This window comes from Sebastes fasciatus, chromosome 7 (genome assembly GCF_043250625.1).
Source record: "Sebastes fasciatus isolate fSebFas1 chromosome 7, fSebFas1.pri, whole genome shotgun sequence".
NCBI classification, from domain to species: Eukaryota; Metazoa; Chordata; class Actinopteri; order Perciformes; family Sebastidae; genus Sebastes; species Sebastes fasciatus.
In genome coordinates this window covers 12,775,026-12,799,510 of record NC_133801.1, presented here as the reverse complement: position 1 = coordinate 12,799,510, position 24,485 = coordinate 12,775,026, and the positions used below count along the sequence as shown (strand labels likewise).

Genomic DNA, 24,485 nt, shown 5'->3' with positions numbered 1-24,485 from the left:
GTAGGGAAGTGAAGGGTGAGAAGGATGCAAAGGATGCAAAGGATGAAGGAAAACACAGAGATGATGGATGAACAGAGGAAGAGACGTAGAAGTGTGAAGTATGAAGTGTGACAGAGATGTAAAAGCAAGAGGAGGAAAAGTCAGGAAGGATGAAAGGGTCATTTTGAACTGTCATCACAGTTCACAGTCCTCGGTTCTCTATTTAAAGCACATATTTTAGCACATTTTTAATTCTAAAGAGAGAGTAAGATATTCCCATGTGTTTTTTGAAAAAAATTGCCCACAGCAAACCGTACCCTACACACACATTCATAACTTCCAAATGTGCGCACACACAGACACAAATACAGCGTATTTCAGCAATTCAGCAAAAAAACACTTCAAACTAATTGCTCTCACGTGTGTGTGCGTGTGTGTGTGTGTGTGTGTGTGTGTGTGAGTACACCTGCATGTACGAGAGAGAAGCATGTATTTGCATCAGTGAATCCTAATGTGTGTATACTAAGGGGAATTCAGGGCCATTCCTTACAGTGTAATTACCTTCCTGTCTGTTGTAGCTTTATATCACGTATTTACTTAAAACCCTAATCGATATTAAAAAAAAAAAAAAAAAAAAAGCACACTTTTTATGGTTGGATCTAAATTGGCTTTGACAGCCCAGTGGAATAAAAGGAAGCCATTATTGCTGAGGTCCACAAGCATTTTATTCATACAAACCGCCTGGCCGTTGAGAATTGTGTTCGGGCAAAATGTAGCATGACAAAGTGTTCTATCAGAAACCGCTTTACTGCAAATCCATAAATATGAATATGTTTTTGTAGCCCAATTCTTAATCCCCGGAAATTATTGTCTGGTCTCTGGAAAACTCACCAAATAGTGCTGCCTTGAAATGCAAAATGTATCAAATCAATGTATGACATACAGCCACAAATGGACTATATGACGGAGGCATACTGTATGTACAAATAGCAGTAGTGCAGTGGAAAATAAGGATGTTTACGTGGATGGGTACATTTGTCTGTACATCTAACTCCTAACTGATAAAGAGTACACACATAGACAGAGAAAAACAGACATGAAGAAAAATTATAATAAAGCTGAGTCACTGTTAAACTTTTGAGCGTAGTGTGGGTGGCTGTTAAATTAGATGTTTGTAAGATGTGATAACAAATGCCACGAAGGTCAAAATTCTAGCAGCACTTGTAGTACCATCGAGGAGCAATTTAATTGTGAAATCCAACAAATTTCAGTCTATTATCATGCTGTTTGTCTGCCTTTGGGTCCAGGTTGTGTTCATCCTTATAACACCAGTGGCCTTCATCAGGATAATCAAGAACTTCATTTAAAAATTACATCTAGTTTTTGTTTTTTTATAAGAATTTAAGTGATTAAGCCGAGCCAAACAGGAGGCCTTGACAATAAAGTTCTCGATAATACAACAACTTGCTTGAGTTAACATGCATCTAAGTATACCAGAACCCCACTTTGACAATTTCAAGATCTATGCTATGAGAATGTTTTGGAAAATGCTGAGTAGAGGTGGAAATGTTCTTTCCAAAATCACACGATGTTAGTTGGAGCTGTTAATTATATGAGGTGTAAATTGGCAAATGCTTTTTTGAATAATGAGGAATATTTCATGGAGAACTGAATCTCAAGAGGGACCAATTGAGCAAAGAACTGTATCATTGGCATAGATATGAATGTAGGAGGACTGAATTTTGATTGCGTGTGTCGGTATTTATGGAAATAGCGAGCAGCTTTGTCCGTACTTTTGGTGACAGGGAGTAGGCGTGGCACCTGATGCTCCAGTTTTATTCACTTCCCCTTAGTTAGATACACACTTTGAGATCTGTAGCTGAAGTCCAAATCACACTACTATCACAGAGTAGTGGTGTGTCACACAGTTAAGAAGCTTAAGTGTGGTGATACAACCATAACAAGAACAAAAAAACAGACTGCATGTAAGACAGGTTAAGCTCGGGACAAACCTGACGACTAGCAGAAACCTACAGAAACTTCACTGGACAGACAACATAAAGATAGAAAATAGACTATAAAGCCTACAGAGGGAATTGGTAATAATTCTCCCTCGGCCAAAAAACAAGCGGCGTCATCGATCCCAGATGTCAGTTGCGAATATCAAACATGTTTAAAACAATCTTTTTGAGAACTACTTGCAGCGACTGAAGACTTAAGATTAGAATCTTAACATATCACACAATATATGATTTTATTTGCTGACTGTCTAATCAGATTCATAATCGGCTCCACAGTCGTAATATATATCCCTGCCTTTACCCAACGCTTCTAAGAAATCCTCTACAAATTTTTTGATGAATATGGAAATAGTTTACATCCAGCCCATCTCCTATAATAAGTAAACTTATTAACTAATAGTAACCATTTCATGATCAAAACAAGTAAACATTATGTGTCTAATTGGTGCTCTTGTCACCATCTTAAAAACATAAGTGCAAATACACACATATACAGACAAAGAAAGTCATTATTACAATTCACTTACCTATTGATAGCTCCTCTTCCTCCTCTATTTCCACAGCTAAAGGAGGATTATTGATGACATCTGAGAAATGTGATGGAAGTGATGGGATACACTGTGTATCCTGAGTTGATTCATGTTCATCAGGGATGGGGGTAGAGGACATCAAAACTAAAGAATTTGTTGGAGTTGACCCATGACTAAAATATGCATCAAATAGAGGTACTAGAGGACTGGAAGACACAGGTGACAGAGGGAGCTGGAGCTGATTGTCTGAGAGGAGAGACTCTGGGTCACAGCAGGAATGCTGGGATTGCCTTGGGTCCTCTAGATTGCTTGGGGGCGATCGGGAAAGCTTCAGTGATGAGGTTGGCTCGGGGGATAACTGGGAAGATTGGGGTTTTTCTGCTAACAGAGATGAGCCTGAGCCTTTCTGTAATGGGTTTGATTGGTGAACTTTGGGCAATAAGGTTACCTCAGCTGAGCTTGATGGTGAGACTGTGAACGTAGACCTCAAGGAGAAGGATATGGATGGAGAAGGGGAGAGATGCTCTTCTAGGATTGGAGGTCTGGTACTAGCCAAAGGAGAAACATCAGGTTGAAACGAGAGAGGGGAGTGTGAGGATTTGGGGATCTCAGTTTGGGAATGTGCTAATGAGGGAGAGGACAAAAGTTGTATTGATCCACGGTCAGGGTTTGATTTATGAACATAGGGGGGGCAACTGGGCTTTTGTGACGTTGAAGTTGGTGTCTTGATTGATGTCTTTGAAGTCCTTGGAGTCTCAGCAGTGGGGCATGCTGATGGCTTACTTTTAGAGGACGATGCTGAGCAAAAGATAAGACAAACAGCAATAAGGATATTAGTTGCTTTTGCAGGCATGTGGTCAGAGTTTTTTCATTAACAAAAACACACACACAAGGGTTTTTTTCACTGGTACAGGGATTATAAGTTTGTCCTTGACTAATTCTGTGCTGCAAGCACAATGCCCAATACTGATTTACCACTAACATACAATTTTTTCATTATCTTTTTCAGTGTGGCGAATATTTGATACACATGATCAAGTCACCTTTTGCAACTGACCTGCATGTGGATAAGACAACAATGTTTTAACACCTGGGATGTTCATGACAAAACTGAGGCCACATTGACATAAGTTATGGTGCAGGCTTTCCTCATACACCGTTCGTAGCTACACCTACAAAAAGTATTACACTGTAATTTATATATATCCCATGAAATACATTTGCAAGTAATCGTGAACCAGGAAGTACAAAGAGCAACAAACGCTGCATAGGGACGAGGTCGGGGTTGAAGGGTGGGTCAAAAAACAGTTGACTTTTACCCAGGAGACTGGTGTTTGTACCCCGTGTGAAACCAGAACTCAACGTTGATTTATTTGTCACGTAACTTCCGTACTTAAGTTACGTTAAGTTAAGTTACGCCACTTCCTGAGTTATTTTAACCCAAACCACGATCTTTTCCTAAACCTAACTAAGCAGTTTTGTTGCCTAAACCTAACCAAGTTTATTTTGAAAAGACCGTATGGTGTTGCTGGACGTTGGTAGGGAAACGCACGAAAAATGAGATATCATACGAACTGTTTTTATGAGGATACATTGCATGGTGTCGTGGTTCTTAGAACTTATTTCATTCGATAATATCTAACATTACATCTACTTTCAGTAGAAAACACTGTAGACAAAGCATTTCCCTTTACTTATACCTATAAAAAAGAAAAACACAAAGCTCACATTTTGTCGAGTGTTCTGCTTGTGAAGTCTGAGGCTTAGATAGATGGAGCTTCTGAGCTGCTTTGGGATGTGCTGGTGCTCTAGACTGCCTGCATGGTTGTGCTGGACTGGGAGAAGAGCAGCTGACTCTTGGGGACCCACTGCTGGTTAAGGCTGTTTGGGGCACCAGCGTTTCCTCACTGCAGACCTGATGAACAGAGGGAACCCTGTGTGGGAAATAGAAGGCTTTGTTAGGGAGTCCATGCACACCTCGTCATGGCTGCACATAACTTTCCTGGCACTTGAAATTGTTGACAAAGATTTAACTGATTTTACTCTAATAATAGGATTCCTTATCAAATACTGGCTGAATTTTAATGCATGCTAGTACTGTTGCGATGTTGACTTTTGAAACCAACCTCCATAACACTGCTCTTTTTATCGTGTCAAGATGTTCATGCCACGAGGTATCATATAATATGAGGTGACTGGATGTGCTGATATCTATCTTCTTTTCCTTTGTCTCAAAAGGAACAAAAAGCAAATTCAATCAAGTGGACTCCTGCTGTTCACCTGACTGTTTACCAGTTCCCTTGTCTGTAGATGAAAAGCCTTGTTCTCTCTTACAGTCAACGTATTTGACAGACGTAGCCTGTTAAGCTTTTTCACACAGGCCAGTGTGAATGCGAGGTCACGATAGATACTTTTTAAAATTTAGGCTCACTTTCTGTTGTTGTCTGTCCTTTGTTCAGCAACAAAAACTCCATTTGTGTCTCCGTCTCTCTGTAGAAAAGAAACCAACAAACAAACAAAAGAGAACCATGTTGTCACACGTGAATGAGACCAAGAGAGAGAAATGGAAAGAAAGAATATGCTGGTGTCTGTGAAGCCTTGTGTGCAGGTGTGCGTCTACTCCCCCCCAATTGCCCTGTCTAGAGTCACTGTGTGTGTTCATGTAGGTAAAACACGTTTATTAAAATGAAATGCTTCAGTCGCTCTCACCTCATCCAGGACTTCTATGACGAGGCACGATTCAGGTGTAGTAATCTGAGGCTCAGTCCTGCCCCTGCTGACAGGTACAGCAAACAATGATGCACAGTAGCGACGAAAATCCTCCTCCTGAGCTATAAACGCACACAGACACATACACAGAAAAAATAAAGTCAGGGCAAGAGGGAAAGAGAGTCATGTAATGTGTTGCAACATAAGGGAGTATTGTTTTTTTTTTGTTTTTCGTGGCCGCTGCCATTTTTTCCAGCATTATCTTTTAGCTATCGTGGGAAAAACACAGAAATTAAATAATTTTATAAAGCACAGATTAACTTGTTCTTAAATGATGGATCGTTGATTGAAGATATCCTTCAACATTTGCACAGACAGGAGCGTTTATCATTAAACACGCATACCGGCCGATGTATCAATCACAGGCCCAATCTACAAGCCCTCAGCATTCTGTTTGACCCTCGGGTCGTCACTCAACTTTCGGCATCCAGCCAACTTATCTATCAAGCTCTTGCTATACTTTGGCAGCACTGAAGGTTACAATCACCTCAACTTTCAGAGAAGCACTCCACTGTCACTTTTAATTAAAAAATGGTCAGGCAATTAGAGCTGGTTAATGTGATTGTTTACAGTGGCGTAAACCAAGTCGAAAATTGCAACAACATAAAAAGAGAGATGTGTGCTTCTGACTGCGTGTTTCCAGTATCTCTTATCACTTTTCTACCTTTGAGAGATGTCAGCGGACATGCCTGGACTCTTGATACCAATAAGGACATGTTCTCTTCTTACACTTCCTCCTCTAGGAATCAGAGGTCAGGGTCGTAGAGAGCTGTACACAATTCATTTATTATCTTGTTGAAAGATGTTGCTGACACAGCAGGGGGTGAACAGCGGTTTCCCCTCTGATGACAAAACCCTGCTGCTCAATAGACAGCAGACATGTGGTAATCTACACTACCTGTATGTCTATGTGATTTTCTGTGTGCATGTATTGATATTGAACAAATATGTACATATAATTTCAGCTCATAACAGCGATAGATATCTGGGACTACATCATCTTATCTTGATAGGCACATGACACATTGAATATTCACAGTAATTTTTTCTTGGCAATAAAAAATAGCTACACACTGGATGTTGAAATCCCCTTTTCTTTGCCTTGATTTGTATTTTTTTCAGTCTGTGTATTCCTGTCGTTGTTTTACCGGTGCAAGTTACCTGTCTGTGCCACCTCCCTATCTCTCCCTCTCATACTAACAATCTCTCTATCACATCACCACATGGGTCTGACAGCTCGGGAAAATGAGAATTTAAAACAAGGGAGAGCTCCTCACATGATGCCGGAAAACAGCTTTTATTATTCATGGACACACACATAGCCCACCCTTTCATATTCAAAGACAGGAGAGGAGGAAAAACGTCGCAACCTGTTGTAATTGGCATGCGTCGGAAAAGTTTGAAGCAGGTGGAAGGAATAGCTTATCGGCTGCTTAAACAGCTCTACATTTCCCAAAGACACTGATGTCTTTCCTCACATCTGCATATCGCTGAAACAATGGAATATCAATTATTAAAGTGTGAGCAGAGAAATGGAATTCATGATGTGAATAATTGTGGTTTTAGTAGACAAGTATAGGTATATTTAAGAGCTGGAGTAAAATTACCGCATTAACTATGAATAGTTTGAGAAAGCCACAGAGATGTGATGGAACAAGGAGTTGCCGAAGATATGTGCAGATCTGCCTTTTTGTCTTTATGGTTACACTCAACAGTCAAAACAAAAGAGTTCAAATTTCCTGTCCTGTTCATCCTGTTGTATGTAATGTTAAATTGTATGTGTATCTAAGGAATGCGCATAAAAATACACGGGAAGTGCAGCAGCATTCTTGCACCGCATACATGTACACTAACCTGCAACATCACGTAATACACTTGTTTCATTCGCCATGCACACCTTGCATGGCAAAGTTGCTTTAGGGCAAAATAACCCAACCTTGGGTGCAGAAAGATTCCTAAGACTGGTGCCTCCGTGTCCTTGAAAAACATATGACAAAAGTGTGCCATACTCAGATTCTCATGACAAATTGTCAACTTTGTGGGTTAATGTTGGGTTAATGAGAATTTTACAACTATGGAAACTGGGTCATTGGATAGAGAAGGTTGAGAAACCCTCCTTTGGGGAGCTCCTTCAAAAGCAGAGCATTTTCTACTAAATATAACCATATAACCACTTGCAACAAATGGTTTAATCCTCTGAAGTAAATAACTCTGACTGGACTTTCAGCCTTCAGACTCATAAAGACCGACTTCTGATGGAAACAGTCTGGTTCCCTAATAGATTTTTTAACCATTATAAAGTATCTAGAGGTTATTCTTGAATTCATGTTTTTGTGTCTAGTGAAAAACAAGGAGTTGTCAAAGTCCTTCGTCAAAATAAATGTTTTGTTCTAGGTCATACTGATAGCTAAAAGCTTGTTTGAAGACTCAACCACAATGTGGGAAGGTTGGAATGGGATTTATAAAAGTGCAACCCATAGTTGAATGGTGGGCATTATTAAAGATGCTGGGGCAGCGAGAGTAAGAAGGTAGAAAAGTACAAAGCTGCCTATCCATCAAAGTTGTAATACTTAAAAGACAGAAGCTTTTTTAAGCTGTATGGTGTTACTTTGTTAAGGCATCTCTGATTTATTAGATCAGGCACAGTAGAGAGCTGCAAGAGATACTGTTAATTTATAATACTAGTGCACCGCCTGTTCAAAACGTGCCTGTTTGGAATGGGTCGAATGCTTGTCCTCCAGTGTTGCTGCTTGCAGCTTTCTCGAGAACCGCTCATCCAAACAACCTCACACTCGACACTGTGCCTCCTTGGGTCCTGAATACACCTGCCACGACATAGTTGCATCCCCTAGCAATGCTACAATGTATGCGTCATTTGGGTGCAAAAGCTCACGCAAATATCAATTATTGTAGTGATCATCAGCATACCATTCAGACACTACGGAAAAATATGTCCCGGAGATCTCAAGAGCTCGCACTCGACACTGCACTCCCTTGGGTCCTCAGCAATACACCCGCCAAGTGTGAAGTTGATCGGATGAAAATCGAAGGACAAACATACATAAGTACAGACAGAAACTACTTCCATTTTAGTTAGATGCTCTTAAGTCCTTTAAGGACACCTCAGTTACTAAAAAATATTAGTCAAAACTAAACTTTACTGTGTCATATTTGGGTGGTTGCCTGGTCATATATTAAACTTTTCTATGGGGAGCACAGGGAACCTTTTTGACCTCGAAGATTTTGAAAGAAACAACTGTTTGAGATAGACAGCTATGGGGAAGGGGGCAAGCAAGGACTTGCAGATCCTAACAAGGTCGGGATTGGAGTGAATCTTGATTGATGTGATGAGAGGCAGTTGACAGCCCCAGGGTCCAGAGGGTTCGAAGGGGAGAGATAACCGTGGTCTACCCGTCTCCTGACAGCCTCGGCTGGGGGCCAGACAGCCAGGACACTCCCCTGACTGATGAGCTCCAGGCCCTGAGCTTCAGACTACAGGGCAACCCCCCCACCCCCTCTCTCCCTGCCCCATTCCTTACCCAGGCAGAGTGCAACCTGTCAGGCATGAGCCGCCTCTAACGGCCCTCTGCCCACACAATCACAGCCAGTGATTACCCGTCACACCGCCGTGGATGGATGGGCAGGCGCTGATACGTCTGACCCGCTGAGAGGGAGAGGTTTTTTACTTTTGCTATTGTGTATTTGTATATGTGTGTCTGATCTGTGTGCGTACATGTGTGTGTGTGCGTGTAGTTCATCTGTCAAACTAATCTGTCCGTAGCTGTTTCTTTGTTTAGTCTAAGAGCCTGATTGGGTATGTATATCAGAAAGGTGGTATGTACAGCAAGAGAACTGTCAGCTGTATGTCAACATCCTGTTTTAGTGTCAAAAAGGCGCTCCTGGACATACAGATATGTATGTGTGTGGGTATGTGTGTGTGCGTGTATTACCTGTTAGGCTGCTTGCAGTCTCGTCCGCAGTGTTTGCGTTAGGCAGTGATTTCAAATTTGTTCCAATTTCGATTGGTGCTCTGGAAACAAACAAAAAAATCATATATAAATCAATACATAAATCAACATATCAGTTCATGCAACGCTTCGTATGACATCTGACGTAAAGTTATTCCTCATTTTCGTGTGTTTTCCTACAAATGTCCACAAAACGTGACGCACATGTCAATTTCCGCTCCAGGGTTAAAATAACACCGGGAGTGGCGTAACTTAAGCGTGGGAGTTACTTGACAAAAATGACTTGGTTAGGTTTAGGAAAAGATCGACTTGTTTAGGTTGAGGCAACAAAACTACTTAGTTCGGTTTAGGAAAAGATTGTGGTTTGGGTTGAAATAACTATAACTAACCAACGTTGATTTCTGGTTTCACATAGGGTAGGAACACCGGTCTCCTGGGTGAAAGTCCAGTGTTTTTTGACCCACCCCTCCACCTCGACCTCCTCCCTACCTGGCGTTTGTCGCTCTTTATACTCCCTAGTTCACAATTACATGGATTAAATTCAAATTAGTTTTGTGGGATTTAAACAAATTACAGTGCACAACTTTTCATAGATATAGCTAAGAACCATTGTATCAGAACAGCCTGAATAAATAGACCCCAGGCAAAAAATAATATGGACTGAGTAACAATTCTCTCATTTTCCTTTTTATCAGTCTCATGCTCTCTTTCTTTAACTCCCTAATCCTGAAACCTGGATGGCTAAATGGACGTATTGATGGATACATGCATACTTTCTGGTTCTGTTCTCTTGTCGGATCATTCTGCTGTAGCCCTAAACAGTCGTTTCTCTTTATTTTCCCTCCCTAACTCTATGCCCTCCTTCCTGGTCTAATATGGGCGAAGTGCAGGACCAGTGAGAGACACTTTATGAGAAGCTCCAGGCCGTCCATAAGGTGTGACTGGGGAAGTAACTTGTGGTTTATTTCTTTTCCTCTTACTTAGTCCACATCCTCAAGCCTGGCAATGTTTATCTTTTCTCAGTCTATTTAATGTACTCAGAAAGTTATATTTAATCCTTTCCCTCGTATGCCCCATCCATTCACCACTTTTTCTCTTTACATACAGTACTTTACATGCAGTGGCCTCACTAGCCTTAGGCTGTTTGCATTTAGGCTTTTGGCAGAGCACAGGAAAAAGAAGCATGTTGCTCTTTTGGGGTCCTCTCAGCTCTTCCATTTTTACCTCCCTTTGGAAATACATGTTTGATAAAGAGACCGTCAACCAATCGAGCCTGGTTAACGCATCCACAGAGGCAAAAACCAACCCTGGTGAAGTGTTCTTGAGGAAGGATTTTGAATCCCTACCAAATTAGCTTGCACCCTGTGAGGAAGAGCTAGAGGAGAGTTGCCCTGCAGTAATTAATACAATGGCAAATTATTTATAAGTCTCTCTAAAAAGGAGAAAGTGAGATATAGTTTAACTACGATGCCATTTAGAGACAAATTATGGAACTGTTGTATTGAGTGAGTGGGAGGTGAGGCAGCACTAAGTGATGTATAAGACATGATTCCTCAGCTTTCACATTTTATTTATGATACTTCATTAGAAACAATACTTCATTTGGTTTAAGTATCATTTAAATGTCTCTAAGACTAATGGAAATACCCTTGTTTGATGCCCTCTGCAATAAAGTTAAAGCAAGAGACATTTGACAGCAATGAGCCCTTCGATAGGACCATTACTGCTGCTATATTTGCCCTGCGGACAGCAGGGTAGCTCAATCAAATATGACATATGTGCCAGAAGTGCTTCATGGAAGTCGCCACATCTATCAGAGGTGATATTTCGACCATTACTCCAACTATCTAAGCTTCTATTTCTGTACTCAAAGCTAAAACTTTGACTGCAAGCAACTGTATGGCGCAGGTCGAGTTAGCTGCTTCAGACCAGTCAGACCTGTCTTTTACTTCAGAACACTATTGACAGACAAAAAAAGTGTGAGGATCTACAGTCTCACTGGGAAAAGAAGGTAAAAGTATTGGCCATGACATATAAACAGGAAGAAAACAATCCACTGGACTTCACATTTTTGTTGATAGAGTTGTTTTGAGGCAGTCTGACATCTACTGTGTGTATGCTCAAGCATAACAGAGAGTTTTTCTCCTTTTCGAACTAATAACCTGATGGCTCTGCCCTTATTCTTTTCTTACACAGACATGGAACAACATCATCACCTCATTGGAGTCGTGTTGAATAAGCCAGTAATTGCTCTATGGAAATTATAAGCTAGTTGTGTTTTGTGAGGGAGGTCACCGTGTCTTATTGAATGTAGGCCTAATAGGGTGGCTCCCATATTTCTTTACTGTGAAAAAGCCTTTCTGTGTCTAAAGTAAACATATAGCCTTGTAGATGACCTATACTTTGAAGATAAAAAAATAACCATATATCTTTTCCTTGGATAAGAAATACGGGGCGGCTGTGGCTCAGAGGTAGAGCCGGTTGTCCACCAATGTGAACGTCGGCAGTTCGATCCTCGGTTCCTCCGGTCACATGTCGAAGTGTCCTTGAGCAACTTAACCCCAAATTGCTCCTGAAGGCTGTGCCATCAGTGTGTGAATGAGTATTTAGATTAGATCCCAATCTAAATCTAATCGCAGCCAGATTTGGGTTTTAATATTGCCAATACAAGTCAGATCAGGTCTTACAGGTTCGGGTAGGGGCCAGTTCAGATCTCAGTTCTATGCTTGTGCAGTCTTGTATTTCATGGTTCATTGCCTTGATCACCGATACTTTGACTCTGGCAGTTGATGGAAGGGCGAGCGTTCACTTACCTCACCCACACTGCCCAGCAGGCTCAGGAAATGAGATTGATGCCCCCCTGGTCCCGAGGTTGCTTTCTGTAACTTGCAGGCCACCCACAAATCGAACCAGGTGATAGAGTGTATGACTCTAATATAGCTGAGCATTTTTAGCAAATTTTTTCAAACTCCTTCATCCTCCACGCTCCCTCCTTCCTTCACTCTCTTTCCCATTATTATAGAGGCTTGTTAAAATTCAGCCTCCCACTTCTTTCTGCCAGCCAGCCAGTCTCTATGTCTCTCCATTAAGCTCTGCCACCATCACCGCTGCAGGCTTATTGCACTCTAGATTGGCTCTCTAGTCTATTCCACAGTTAAAGGCTGCTACAGCTGGGGACTTAGAGCATTCCAGCTCAGGCAGTCAGCGGGCCTAAAACTGCACTCTGCTCTCCCCTCCTCTGGCCTGCTCTCCAGTGGGCAACTCAGCCCAAAAGGAACCGCTTAAATAAAGGGCTGTAATAATGGGACCTGCTGAAGCCAGGCCCTCGGGCAGTCTACTGCACAATAAGTGCTGAGAAACTGCTTTGTACACCGGTGGCTTATGTTGTACGCTGACTAGAGTGGTTTTCATGCGGTGGCGAGAGAAGGTGTGTGTGATGTGAAAACTGCGTGTGTGCACATGTGGATGTATTTGTGTCCCCAGTAATGGAAGTGACAACAAATAGAAGAGATGAGAAGGAGAGCTTGTTGTGAAAACTGTGTGTGAATGTGGTCATATCCATGTTCCCAGCTGTACAAGTAACAACCGCAACAAGTTGTCACTAAGTGACCTCTTGTACTACAATGGTCTGATCTTCATGGGCAGCTGTAGACATGATTGTGAAAAAAAAGTGAAAAAGAACACAGTGATACCAGCGCATTCTCATTCCCAGGGTGTCAAATAGATAGACGCTTTGTCACGGCCGTCGGCGTGTGATGCCGACTTACAAGGCAGCCTTTAGCGCAGGTAAGAGCTGCATCAGGCTGTCCATTAACTACAATGTAAACCCATCCGCGGCAACAGTAAACAGAAAGTGCGCTGAGGGTGTGGTGACGTAGTTTAAAGAGTGAAAAGACACACTAAGGGCGGGAGGGGAGGTGGAGTCCAACAAACGTAAGGCTTTCATCCAGGAGACCGCTATTTGTGTCCCGTGTTAAGTTTCACTTTCACGTTACAATCAGCTGTTCGTTCGTGTCCTATGTTCACAACCTTCAGTTTAATTTTCAGTTCTCAATTGTAGTAGTTTTAAGCCCAACCATGTAGTATTTTCTTAAAAATCACTAAGTGGTTTTGTTGCCTAATCATAAAGGGATGCCAAGGGGCAGTATGAGACGAGTTGGGATGAGAACGTGTTGGTGATACATCAAAAGAAAATATATAAGATAAAATAAATTAAATAAAAACAAATACAAATGTCATATACCTTAGCATTGCTGCAGTCTTAAAAATTATAAATATCTCAAAACAGTTGGCATTAAATCACAATCTTTCATTGTGTTAAGTCTACCCAAAGCTTCACAGAAACATACTGTATGTGTGACATTATAGTTGTTAATATTAAAGTAACAAACACAGTATTACTCCCAAGTAATTTGGGAAAATTTCCACATTCCAATGAAACCACTTTTGAAAGTAAAAATTACCTAATTTACCATGCACCTCTGGTTTATCACTACGTCCTGGCTCATTTGTGCCTCATTTGTATAACTATCCAATCTTATTCCGTCATATGGACGGACGTCGTGTCTAATATCCATTGCACTACTTCACACAGCATTGCAGTCTGAACTCGCCATTCTCTATAGCTCCTAATCAACTTCAGCCTGACAAATCATGAATATAGTAAGTCCATTACCTCTAAGCCCTCTATGAAAAAGTAGTCCATACTAGAATACTTGGAAATCATCCCACTTTGTGAAGAAGCAATTTTGACGGCTTAGAAACATCAGTTGGCACCAGGAAGGGAACAGGAAGAAATCAAGGTAATGGAACAGCAGGGAGGCACCGAGGAGTCGTTCAAGATATTTCTTGAAGTTGATAGAAAAGCCTCTAGCACAACTAACTTTTGAGTTTCAAGTTTTCCTAAAAATATCTATTTATTTGTCAGTAGACACTGCCTGAATGGATCCAGTGTAGACACTTTTAGACAGTGCATACTGAGTATACTGCATACTGAGCACTAATAGTATTTAGTATTTAGCACATACGTAAAATATGTTTATCTAATTCTGACACAGAAATGACAACACCATCAAAGTAAAAGTGGAATAATCATGACGTAAATGAGTCATTCATAAAGGAATAGTCACAGTCCTTAGTTTTGATTAGTTGTTTCACATTAAAAGCAGTTCTAAAATGCATAACAGTCGCTAAGCATAACCTTCCTTAACAACCATATTTTTTTTCTCTGTATAGCCACACAATTATGTCACTATATAATTGTGAGTTACCTCTGTTTTCTAAAGGAAAGAATTACTTTCAACCTTAGCTTTGAACAAAAAATATATGTTGTGAGGCATAATGAATAGGGGAGAAGCCCAGCTTCTCATGGGGCCTGTTGGCTGAACCCCATAAGAGAAGCCTCTATATGCTTTAGAATATGTATGTGTGGTGCGTGCACATTGTTGTCCGTCTGTCTGTGTGTGTACCTGCGGTGCTTCTTGAGAAGCAATCTGTCCATGTAGGTAAGGCTGTTTTCTGCAAACTCCACCCTGACAGGTACCCTCCCTTCTCTCCCTCCTCTTCCTCTGTCTGGAGCGAGGTCAGCCTGGGTCGCCATAGCTGACACCGATGCTGGGGAAATATGGGGAAGGGGAGATCACACAAAAATAAAGTTAAGTTAAGAGAGAGAGAGAGGAGGAAGAGGAGGAAAACGCAGCCAAAAGGAGAGAAGGAGTCAGACAGAGTTAGAAATGGCAGCAGGAAAACATCATTCGCCAGCTTCTCAACACCTTCCTCAAAACACCTCCCCTCATGTAGTGAGAAAACACCTTGTCACCACGCCAAGAGTGCCAAAACACAAACAGACAGGAGAGAGCTCCCTGGGGAAAAGAAAAAGATATATACAATACAAAAGGAACATAGTAAGTGCATGAGAGAAAGGGAAAGATAGAGGTAAGAAGGAGAAATGTTATGATTGTACTCCAGACACTTTGGCAGTCCACAGTGGCGGCTTTAAATTGGGCCTGGGTGCCATTGGCCTGACAGAAATAATTAGGGCTGGAGGGGCTAGCAGTAATTTGCAGAGCAGAGCGAAGGCAGAGAGGAGCAGAGTCTGTCCAAGCAGTAAAGCAGAGAAAATAGGAGGCCTAATAAAAAGCACAAACACCTAGACACATACGCCCAGAAACCTGGAATAATAGCGCTAATAATACACACCCACATAAACCTGGACACACAAACACTGGTGCACATGCAGGAACACAGTATGTGTGAAAAGGCATAAAAATTGCCTGACGCAGTGGAGCTTGTACACACACGCATGCACACAGCTGAGGCGATTAGTGCTGTGGTGTGGAGTAGGGCCACCCCTAACACTCCTCTCATTATCTCAATATGCAACAGCCATGGATTTACCCTCCTACTGCAGTGGTAAGCACTTTCTATAAGGCCTTAACAGATCAGAGCAGAGACAGGGAGAGGGGGGGAGCAGGGAAGCTGAGGAGTAGGTGAAAATGGGAGGGAAGGAGGAGTGCTGGAGACAGGAAGAGCTAAGAAGAGAAGAACGTAGCAGGCATAGAAAATAAAAAAAACATTTACTCAAGTATTACTGTATATATGCATACAATATTGAGTGGCCACTTAACTAAAGGGGACATATCATGCTCATTTTCAGGTAAATACTTGTATTTTGTGTTTCTACTAGAACATGTTAACATGATTTAATGTTAAAAAACACATTATTTTTCTCTTACTGTCTGTCTGAATATACCTGTATTCACCCTTTATCTGAAATACTTTGTTTTAGCACCTGCATTGCACTAGATTGTACAGGTGTTCATGATATTCTTTGTAACCAGCAGGTCATCCTGTTGTTTGTTACCTGGTTGTACCATAAGCCTGATCCCTCAAAAAGCCTTATCCTGTGTGTATGTCTATGTCTATTTGCCTGCGATCATGTATATGCCGTTCACCTGGTCGGATGGGTGTCCACATTGCCTCCTCATTCCTTGGTTCTCTTGATTCATCATCACTCTTCTCTCCTCTCCATTGTCTGAGAGCTTCCTGGAAAGATGTCGCAGACTCCTCCTCATTGTACTCTCCTCTAAGAAGAGAGGTGGGAAATCCCCTCTCATCCTCCCTTCTCTGCCTTTCTTCAATCATTTCCATCTTTTCCTCCTCCTCTCCATGATCCGCAGTCAACACCTGCAACAAAAAGAATACCTCCTGATATTAGTTAGTAATGGATGGCCAAATTGTGATGCAAGGTTAAGAAGCGTCTGAACTGTTCCACACAAGTCTTGTTTTCTGATATACAGAAAAATCGAATTTGTATGCCTGTGTACTTTCCCTTTGCATGACTAAATATTCATTTGTTGATGAGTGCAAAATAACGGAAGGGCCAGTTAATGAGATTTTGAATGCTGCAGGCGCCCTATTGCCTGCTGATTCCGCAGGCAAGGGCAAGGAAAAACATGTCTTTAAAGTTTGCAAACTTGGTTGTGACCTTAGCTATACCTTTGTCGAGACACCTTTAAAAAGTGATGGGGGACATTTTCTAAACGTATATATCTTCATATTAGACCTCTAAAAAGTAGCTCCGTTGGAATAAACAAGAATGTTAAATGGTCTCAACGCAGTTCCTACTAGCAAACTCAGGAAAACATGTCAAAGGTGACTGAGCTCAAGGCCTTGTAGTTCTTAATGATGGATACTCATCTTGCAGAGTAATGTTCATCAGAAGTGAAACGTTTTAGAATAATTCATCACATCACATATATAAGTGTCAAACTGAACAAGTAAAAGAAATCAGTTGGCAGTAGTTATAATTTTCTCATCTCAAGCTTCTAGAAATCTTGGTGAAAAGATAGACAGTATCTCCTCCTGGGCAATCATCTATAATATATTGGAAGTATTCTTGGAATTTTCAAATACGGTTACTCTACAGTGGGTTCATATTTTTACATATTCAGCCTGCTAACGTTAATTGCCAGTACTTAAAACACATTAACGTCAGACAGTTGTTGCTTCTCAGGTTGGTGACTTTTTGATCTCTCTTGGCCTCTGGCTGAAGTCTACTCTGAATATCACTAGTTTGATATATACAGTATACCGATCTTCTCAGCACCTTCTGATCCCAGCTGTTCGAAATGACTGATGTGTGAATAAGGTCAACTGAGCTGTGGTGTAAAGAGCCTGAAATGTCAATCTAACTGTTTTTGCCAGACCTAGACTGTTGGTGGGCACTTTTTAGTCCAAAGGTACAAGCAGTCGAGAAGCCTGCCTGTAGATACAGCCTGTGGATATAGCGTCAATTAGGGTTTGTTTGAAGGCTTTTCAATTGACTCGCAGGGTGCAGAGGTAAAACTCACACGGTGCAAATGCTTGTTTGACATCTTTCTGCTGTATTGTCAAAGCAAGTGAACTATAAATGGAGAGAAATTTCCTTCATGGATCAATAACCATTTGAAAAAAAATCATACTTACTTTTACAAAATAATGGTTGGGATGATTGTTGGCAGCTCAAATGTGTATAGATTGTCTTTAATTGTTGATATAATTGTTGGTGGCACAAATGTTTATAGATTGTCTTAAAAGTTTTGAAAATGGTACTTGTAATTGCAAAATATGACTATACCAGTAAGTATATATCCAATAACATTTGTAATTTAATATTCTGTCCTGTTCCCTAATATATAATTAACAATTAATTGAATTTGACAGAAGCACAAACAACAGATTTGGAAGATAGGTAAGGATAAAGTAAAGATAAGGTAAAGAAAAATAATACAGGACTATATTCTTGACTTGTGATGTGCTGATTTAACCCAGGGCCTTTTATATTTAAAGCTTTGACCTGATTTTATTATTATTATTATTATTATTATTATTATTATTATTATTATTATTATTATGAACCTGTTATTTCAACATTTCTTTTTAAGAGTCGCTCACTTCTTTTGTTTCCCCAAAAAGTCAATACAATGCACATTTTATTGTCCAGTTGCATCAGAGCGAAACCTGGTCTCTACAGTGTTGTGTAATGTGGGATGTATGTTAGGAGGAGTTTATTGATGTGTTTTGTCCTTGTAGGTTTTGTATGTGTGTTGCTTGTAAGTCAATGAACTGTGTGTGTAAGTACTACGCTAAATGAAGTGAGTCGAAACTCAGCCCTCGATCATGTATACAGTACCTCTACAGTAAAGATTACTACCTACCTGGCTGGAATCAGGGTACAGTTGCGTAGGTTTTGCCACAGCAGGACTTGTAGAGGTACTGGGAGAGGAGCTAGGGTTAATCTGTTTCTGTAAGCAGCTGACAACATCTCGAGTGCTCACATGGGTCTGTAAATCTGTCTGTAAAAAAGAACGCCATAGTATATGAGATTAGATCAACATTGTTGTTACCGAACAGAATGGCAGCAGCTGGCACTTTGTGAGAGAGAGATGTGATACATTTTATATAAAATACATAAAATATAATAGCAGGGAGATTAACTGAATCAGAAGCAAGTGGAAAAAAAAGAATAATAGATTGCATAAAAGCAAGAGATAATACTGCAAAATAAGAAACTAGTCAGTTATTTATCAAAGCTGAGCATTTTGTTCGAGGAAAATAAAGCAACTAGAGTGAGGCGGCAGACGCCTCATCAACAGTGGTGCTGCCTACAACAGTGATCAACAACAACAAAGCGTCAGAATCGTCAAACTGGAGACAAAAGATGAATCAGTCGCAACTTTTCCACATATTTTGAATATAATTAAGTATATTACCAAGCAAGTTCTACTTCATTTACACTAACGACATGAAGGCAACGAGACAAGGCCACTATGCTGTAGACAGCTGCCATGAACCCCATTTAGAGGGTACAACCTAATCTTTTTAAGTGCTCATACCTACATCACCAGCATAACCTTGAAAGTCACAATGATGAACTCAATTTTATAGAGTTAATGTATGCACCTTTATTTCATGTAAATGAAACCACAAAGAGCCTCTGCAGAAAGACACGACCCATGACCAAGCTGGTACCACACTTCATGTCTATTGCATTGCACACTACATCCCATTTTAACCACAAAGCAATACGTATCTATTGACAAACTTCATCCAATAACGCATCGCACATACACCAAACATCCTTTTTTTCTTCGAAAAAGAAACAATCATTTACATAGAATGTGATCAGATATCTCCATACTTATGGACCAGAGAAAATGGGAAGCACACTGTGTGAGTGCTGATTGATTTTCTCTATTCCACAGGCTGAATTCGTTATTCTGTTCCATTAATCACCACGGAGCAGCAGGGCTGCAGACGGGTTAAGTCTGCAGACTGTTATCCTGTCCTTGAAGGTGTCCAACAGAAACACACAAACAAACGTGTAATGTAAATGTGGAGGAACTGAGACACAGAGAGCTTGAGAAAGACGAAATTCAGGCTATAGGCTAGGAAGCTACAGTATCATTTTGCTCATTTAATGATTTTATTGCTGGCTCTGTAGCACCTTCACAGAGAATTTGCAGGATACAAGCAACCTATTGAGCATGGAGAAAAGTTATAGGATCACTTTAATCCTTAGAAACACAATAAAATTGGTCTCATGCGCCCAGGGGACCTCCGTGGTGATCCTAGTAGTTTCACCCATTAAACATTAAACATGTGGATGTGATACCTGTCTAACAAAATGTGCACTTACTATGCCACATTTAAAGGAGGCCTTTTGCAGCATAAGATCACTTCACACTAGACATTTTCCCCTGCAGGGCAGAAGCACAATCATATGTTTGTCGTCTCCTGGTCGGGAGCTCTTTGTTTACGCCTGTGATGGATTGTACATCTGGTCTCGAACAGTTATAATGACACTATGGATTGATGAATCTGTATATGACCAATATGGCAAAGACCGAGAATCGTTATTGGTCTGACATATCTCTTCTCATCGGTGATGAAAGCAAAATGTTCACTCAGTGACACTCTATCCAAGTGTTGAATTAGTTCATTCAGCATCTCCTGGGAGGGAACTTGCCCATGGCCATGAAATCTTTAAGAATCAAATCTTTGTCTGCAAACAATCCCACACGCCTGGGGACATTACTTTCCTCATCTTAACACCCTCTGAAGGCAAATCTTTGTCTCTGTCTTTTTGGTCACAAGCCAATTGTGCTTACAGGTGCACATCAATGGACACTTAAGGCCTCGGTATGCTTCAAACTAAGAGCTTGTCATATCATCTAACGGCGTTGAAAATTCTGGTGGTGTATCTGGAAGGAGTCCAACAAATGTTTGTATCTTTCCCAAACATACAATACAACAATCATACCAACTTCACACAATGGCCAGCTGTACAGAGGTGTAAGAGTAGGCATGACTTTGACCTTCTCTCTCAAGCTGTCTTTTCAGACAACTTTTCGTGTCTACAACCAATTGCAACACAATGAATGCCTTCCAGGAGACACTGTTCAAATGGGACACATGACACATGTTGCACAAGCTCTGAAAAATGTGCCATTCACAATCTTAATCAGTCTGTGTTAAAACAGTGCTTTGGGTTTATCCTTTCTTTGACCCGGGAGAAAAGTGAAAGGTCACTGTTCCATCGACAATAACCCACACATTTGACCATTAGCTCTTCTTTTTTGAATTCTTTGCAATGGGGGCACCACAGCAGCAATGTGACCAGGTATTCAGCGCTGATCGCTGCACGTTTTGTGCTTTTTTTCTAGTCTCCGTGAGTTGAAAAATGTTCAACTTTGGGTAAAACGCTTTGCTCAATAGTGTCGTTTTTTACTATGAATACACATAGACTAATGGGTCCGTTGCCTCTCCCTTCGTGTTTCAGCCTTCCCTTCATCCAGAGCAAGTACTACTACCTTGTGCCGACATTTTTACTCCTGTGGATATTCTGTATCATTGCAACCAGACGCAACCACAGTGTTTCAGCTAAAAAATAACGCTACTCCTTGTTGTCCTTCTGTGTTCTGCATTTAACAGTAAACAGGTGTTAATTCTTTGTTATTTAAAAAGCAACAATATACCTAATAATAGCCAAACAATAAAGCTTATTTTTATAGCACTAAAATCAGGATAAATTAAGTAATTTGCAAAAAAAAATAATTACAAAATAATACCACATAACGCAGTGTTGAGCCAATCATCACCGCAGGAGAAATTCCTTCACCGTGACAGCCCTACCCACAGTGCAGCATCACACATCCAAGGCTACCATAATCATACTAATGAGCAAAGAAATCCCCACTCTCTGCATTTAAAGCAACTCTGAATCGTGCAGTGAAAGATCGTCTTTCAGTCAGAGAATCTAGGATTCAAGCCAGTTGGGCAACCCCTACTATATCAGCTCCAAGATACTGTTGAACCAGCACCTTTAGTTAACTTGTCTTTTTAAGGGGGTTAAGTGATGCAGGGCAGGCTTTGTGCAGAGAGAGAGATGGATGGGTTTTTCCAACAATGCAATTACACAAAGAAATTAATTTAACATTTAAATTACCTCAATTATGTATGCTAATGCAAGTTTAAAATATTTCTGTATAACTAAAAATCACCTGACGTCAGAATTGTTTTGATCCAGCATACCACACCCATCTGGTACTCCACACCAGTTAGGCTAAATCAAATTCCAAGAATGCTTTGCAAACATTAATTAAGCCAGGTCTGTGCGCGTGTGAGGCTTGAAACACAAGCTGATGAGGCCCTGACGAAAGCCCCAACACAGCGTACTGCTGAAATTAATATTCTTTTTGTCTTTCTGACTCTCGTTCGCTCTCTCTCTCCCTCCCTCATTCTTTCCAAGGCAAATGAAACAGGATTAGCAGAGAGAGAGATGCCTGCGTCAGCTGCATGTGTATAATCCCCGGTCTTTATGTCCTGCCAAAATACACAGTTTTGCATGTGTGATTGAATAAGAGTATGCATGTGTATGTGTTGAAAGTGAGTGAGCTTCCACCCATGCATCACCAAGTGACTGAAGTGAGGAGAGAAAAAGAAATGAACACTGGCGAGATATACGGAGATAGAGAGAGTCGTTGTGTGGTTTCACAGAGCTGTTGCAATGTGTGTACTTTTTGTCTCTGTCAGTGTGTGTGACTTTGTTCCACCCTGGCTTTCCAGTAACATACTGGTGTGTTGACCCAACTAGCAGCTAGCACATGGACAGGAACACTGAACAAAGAGCGGTCTATATAAGCTACACTGTATAAAGGTTAATAGCAGGCTGTTCTGTGCATAATCATACAAAAAAGCTTCTGTAGCTAAACAAATGACTTGTACAAATGCACACTGTAGTACATATATAAATCATAGGTATGTAAATCACACAGCTATTTCCATGCACACTCACAAAGCCCACATCACAGCATAGTCAATCTCTGTGAGTACTTCTAGATGAAAATAATAGCACCCAAGAAAACAATAATATGAAAAAGGCACACACATCCCGGGAAAAAAACAATACCGCTAGCAGAAAACAAGATGCACATAAGCCAAGAGTACATGGAGTAACTCCATAAATAGACACCAGTACACACACATATGAACACAAGCCAGTAGTTATTAAGAAACACTATGAAAGAACATGAACACATGCCTTCTGAACATAATACGAACAAAGTAAGGACGAAAGAAACCCACGCCCCAGAGACTTATATTAAACTCGAGTAACAGAGCTGAATATGGCTTTTCATAAAGGTGCTTTCTCTCTAGTAACCTGCATGATCACAGCCAATCAGTTTAGCTTTATGGAGAACATAATGGCTTGATCTTGCAACCAAATGGCTCACGTCGGTTATATGCAGCAGTGGACCTGATAACACGTTGGCAAGCGTGCTAGACTGGGCTAAAGAAACATTAGTGGATTCCCTAAATTCGAAAGAATGAGTTAATTTGAGAAGCAGTTGGTCTAAGCAAAGCGCCCGTATTGTCTAGTTAAAATTTGATATGATTAATTTAGTTTAGCAATAAGGGAATTTTAAAAATCCATACACTTAAAGGGTGTTTTAACAACTCAGCATACTGCAGCTTATTATGAGTATTAGCAATAGCTTTGGAAAAATGAGGTTCCCCTAATAAAAATGATTTCCATACAAATTTGGTTTAATAGGATATTGCTTCATAAATACAACCCATTGTTTGAGTGTGTGTGTATGCACATAAGTGACCAGAACAAGCTTTTGCGATCAAGGAATATGTTAATGAGGGACATCCATTTTGCATATTGGGTAGAAGAACACAGCAAACCTGCAACAGCGCAACACACAAACTCACATGAATGTACAGCCTTCCAGTTAATACGTGTGTGTCAGTGTGTGTGTGTGTGTGTGTGTGTGTGTGTGTGTGTGTGTGTGTGTACATACAAAAGTGAGATGGGGTGCAGAAACAGAGAGAACGGGGAGACGTTGAGATAACTAGATACTGTAGTCAGGAATGCAAGAAATGCAAAAGAAAAGAATGAGAGAAGCAGGAGGAGAATGGGATCAGGAGAGATATTATTGAAAGTATATGTGCAAGAGAAAGAGAGAAACAGACAGAGAGAGACACAGTCACAGAGAGGAGAGGAGATAGGCGTGATGCTCGTGGGACCATGCTCACCTGAATGGGGATCATTCTGTGGAGCTTCAGTGCCCCCTTCTGGTGGAATTTGGTAAAGCAGCCAATGCAGTAGTCCTCTGCGCATTCGGTACACTTCTACAATACAGAGATACACAGTGAAGTCAGTGTGTGCTTGTAATCATGTGGGAGAGATGGATGTGAAGATGTGTGTGTTTATATGTTTGTGTGTCTTAGGGAAGCAGAATATAAAAAAAAACAGTAATCATGTAAGTGTATGTATAGATGTGTGTCTGCATTGACGAAGCTTGTAGTAGAAGGAGAAGTAATATGTGTTAAATATTTAAAGGAATGGTGTGTAACATTTCGGGGGATCTATTAGCAGAAATGGAATATAATATTTAGAACTATATTTTCATTATAATCACCAGCTTAGAATGAGCCCTTCATATCTACAGGGTGCTGGTCCTCTTCACAGAGTCCGCCATGTTGCTCCGCAATGTTTCTGCAGTAGCCCAAAGCGGACAAACCAAACACTGACTCTAGAGAGAGCCTTTCACATTGTTACGTTACCTGAAGGTCACCATACTTCTCCTACATGCTTGTGAAACTGCTGTAACGTGAGCCGCAGAGAGCAAAACCGTGGTACCGCCAACCACCGTCTGACTTCCGTTGAT

The 24,485-nt window shown here is 40.8% G+C and overlaps 1 protein-coding gene across 2 annotated transcripts in view; it reads right to left on the bottom strand.

Moving 5' to 3' along the window:
• zbbx (zinc finger, B-box domain containing) overlaps positions 1-23,963 on the bottom strand; it is a 42,155-nt gene extending 18,192 nt beyond the window's left edge. The window contains exons 1-9 of one of the 2 annotated variants that reach the window (XM_074641688.1): positions 23,851-23,963; positions 18,465-18,602; positions 16,221-16,452; positions 14,736-14,880; positions 9,250-9,329; positions 5,240-5,361; positions 4,962-5,020; positions 4,259-4,464; positions 2,528-3,328 (exon numbers count right to left, since the gene is read on the bottom strand). In XM_074641688.1, coding sequence (XP_074497789.1) covers positions 2,528-3,328; positions 4,259-4,464; positions 4,962-5,020; positions 5,240-5,361; positions 9,250-9,329; positions 14,736-14,880; positions 16,221-16,452; positions 18,465-18,602; positions 23,851-23,865 — 1,798 coding nt within the window. In that variant the 5' untranslated portion in view covers positions 23,866-23,963. Of the gene's footprint in view, positions 1-2,527; positions 3,329-4,258; positions 4,465-4,961; positions 5,021-5,239; positions 5,362-9,249; positions 9,330-14,735; positions 14,881-15,465; positions 15,634-16,220; positions 16,453-18,464; positions 18,603-23,850 lie in introns of those variants that run through there. The other variant, XM_074641689.1, reaches the window with a different exon arrangement.
• Positions 23,964-24,485: the final 522 nt, after the last annotated feature.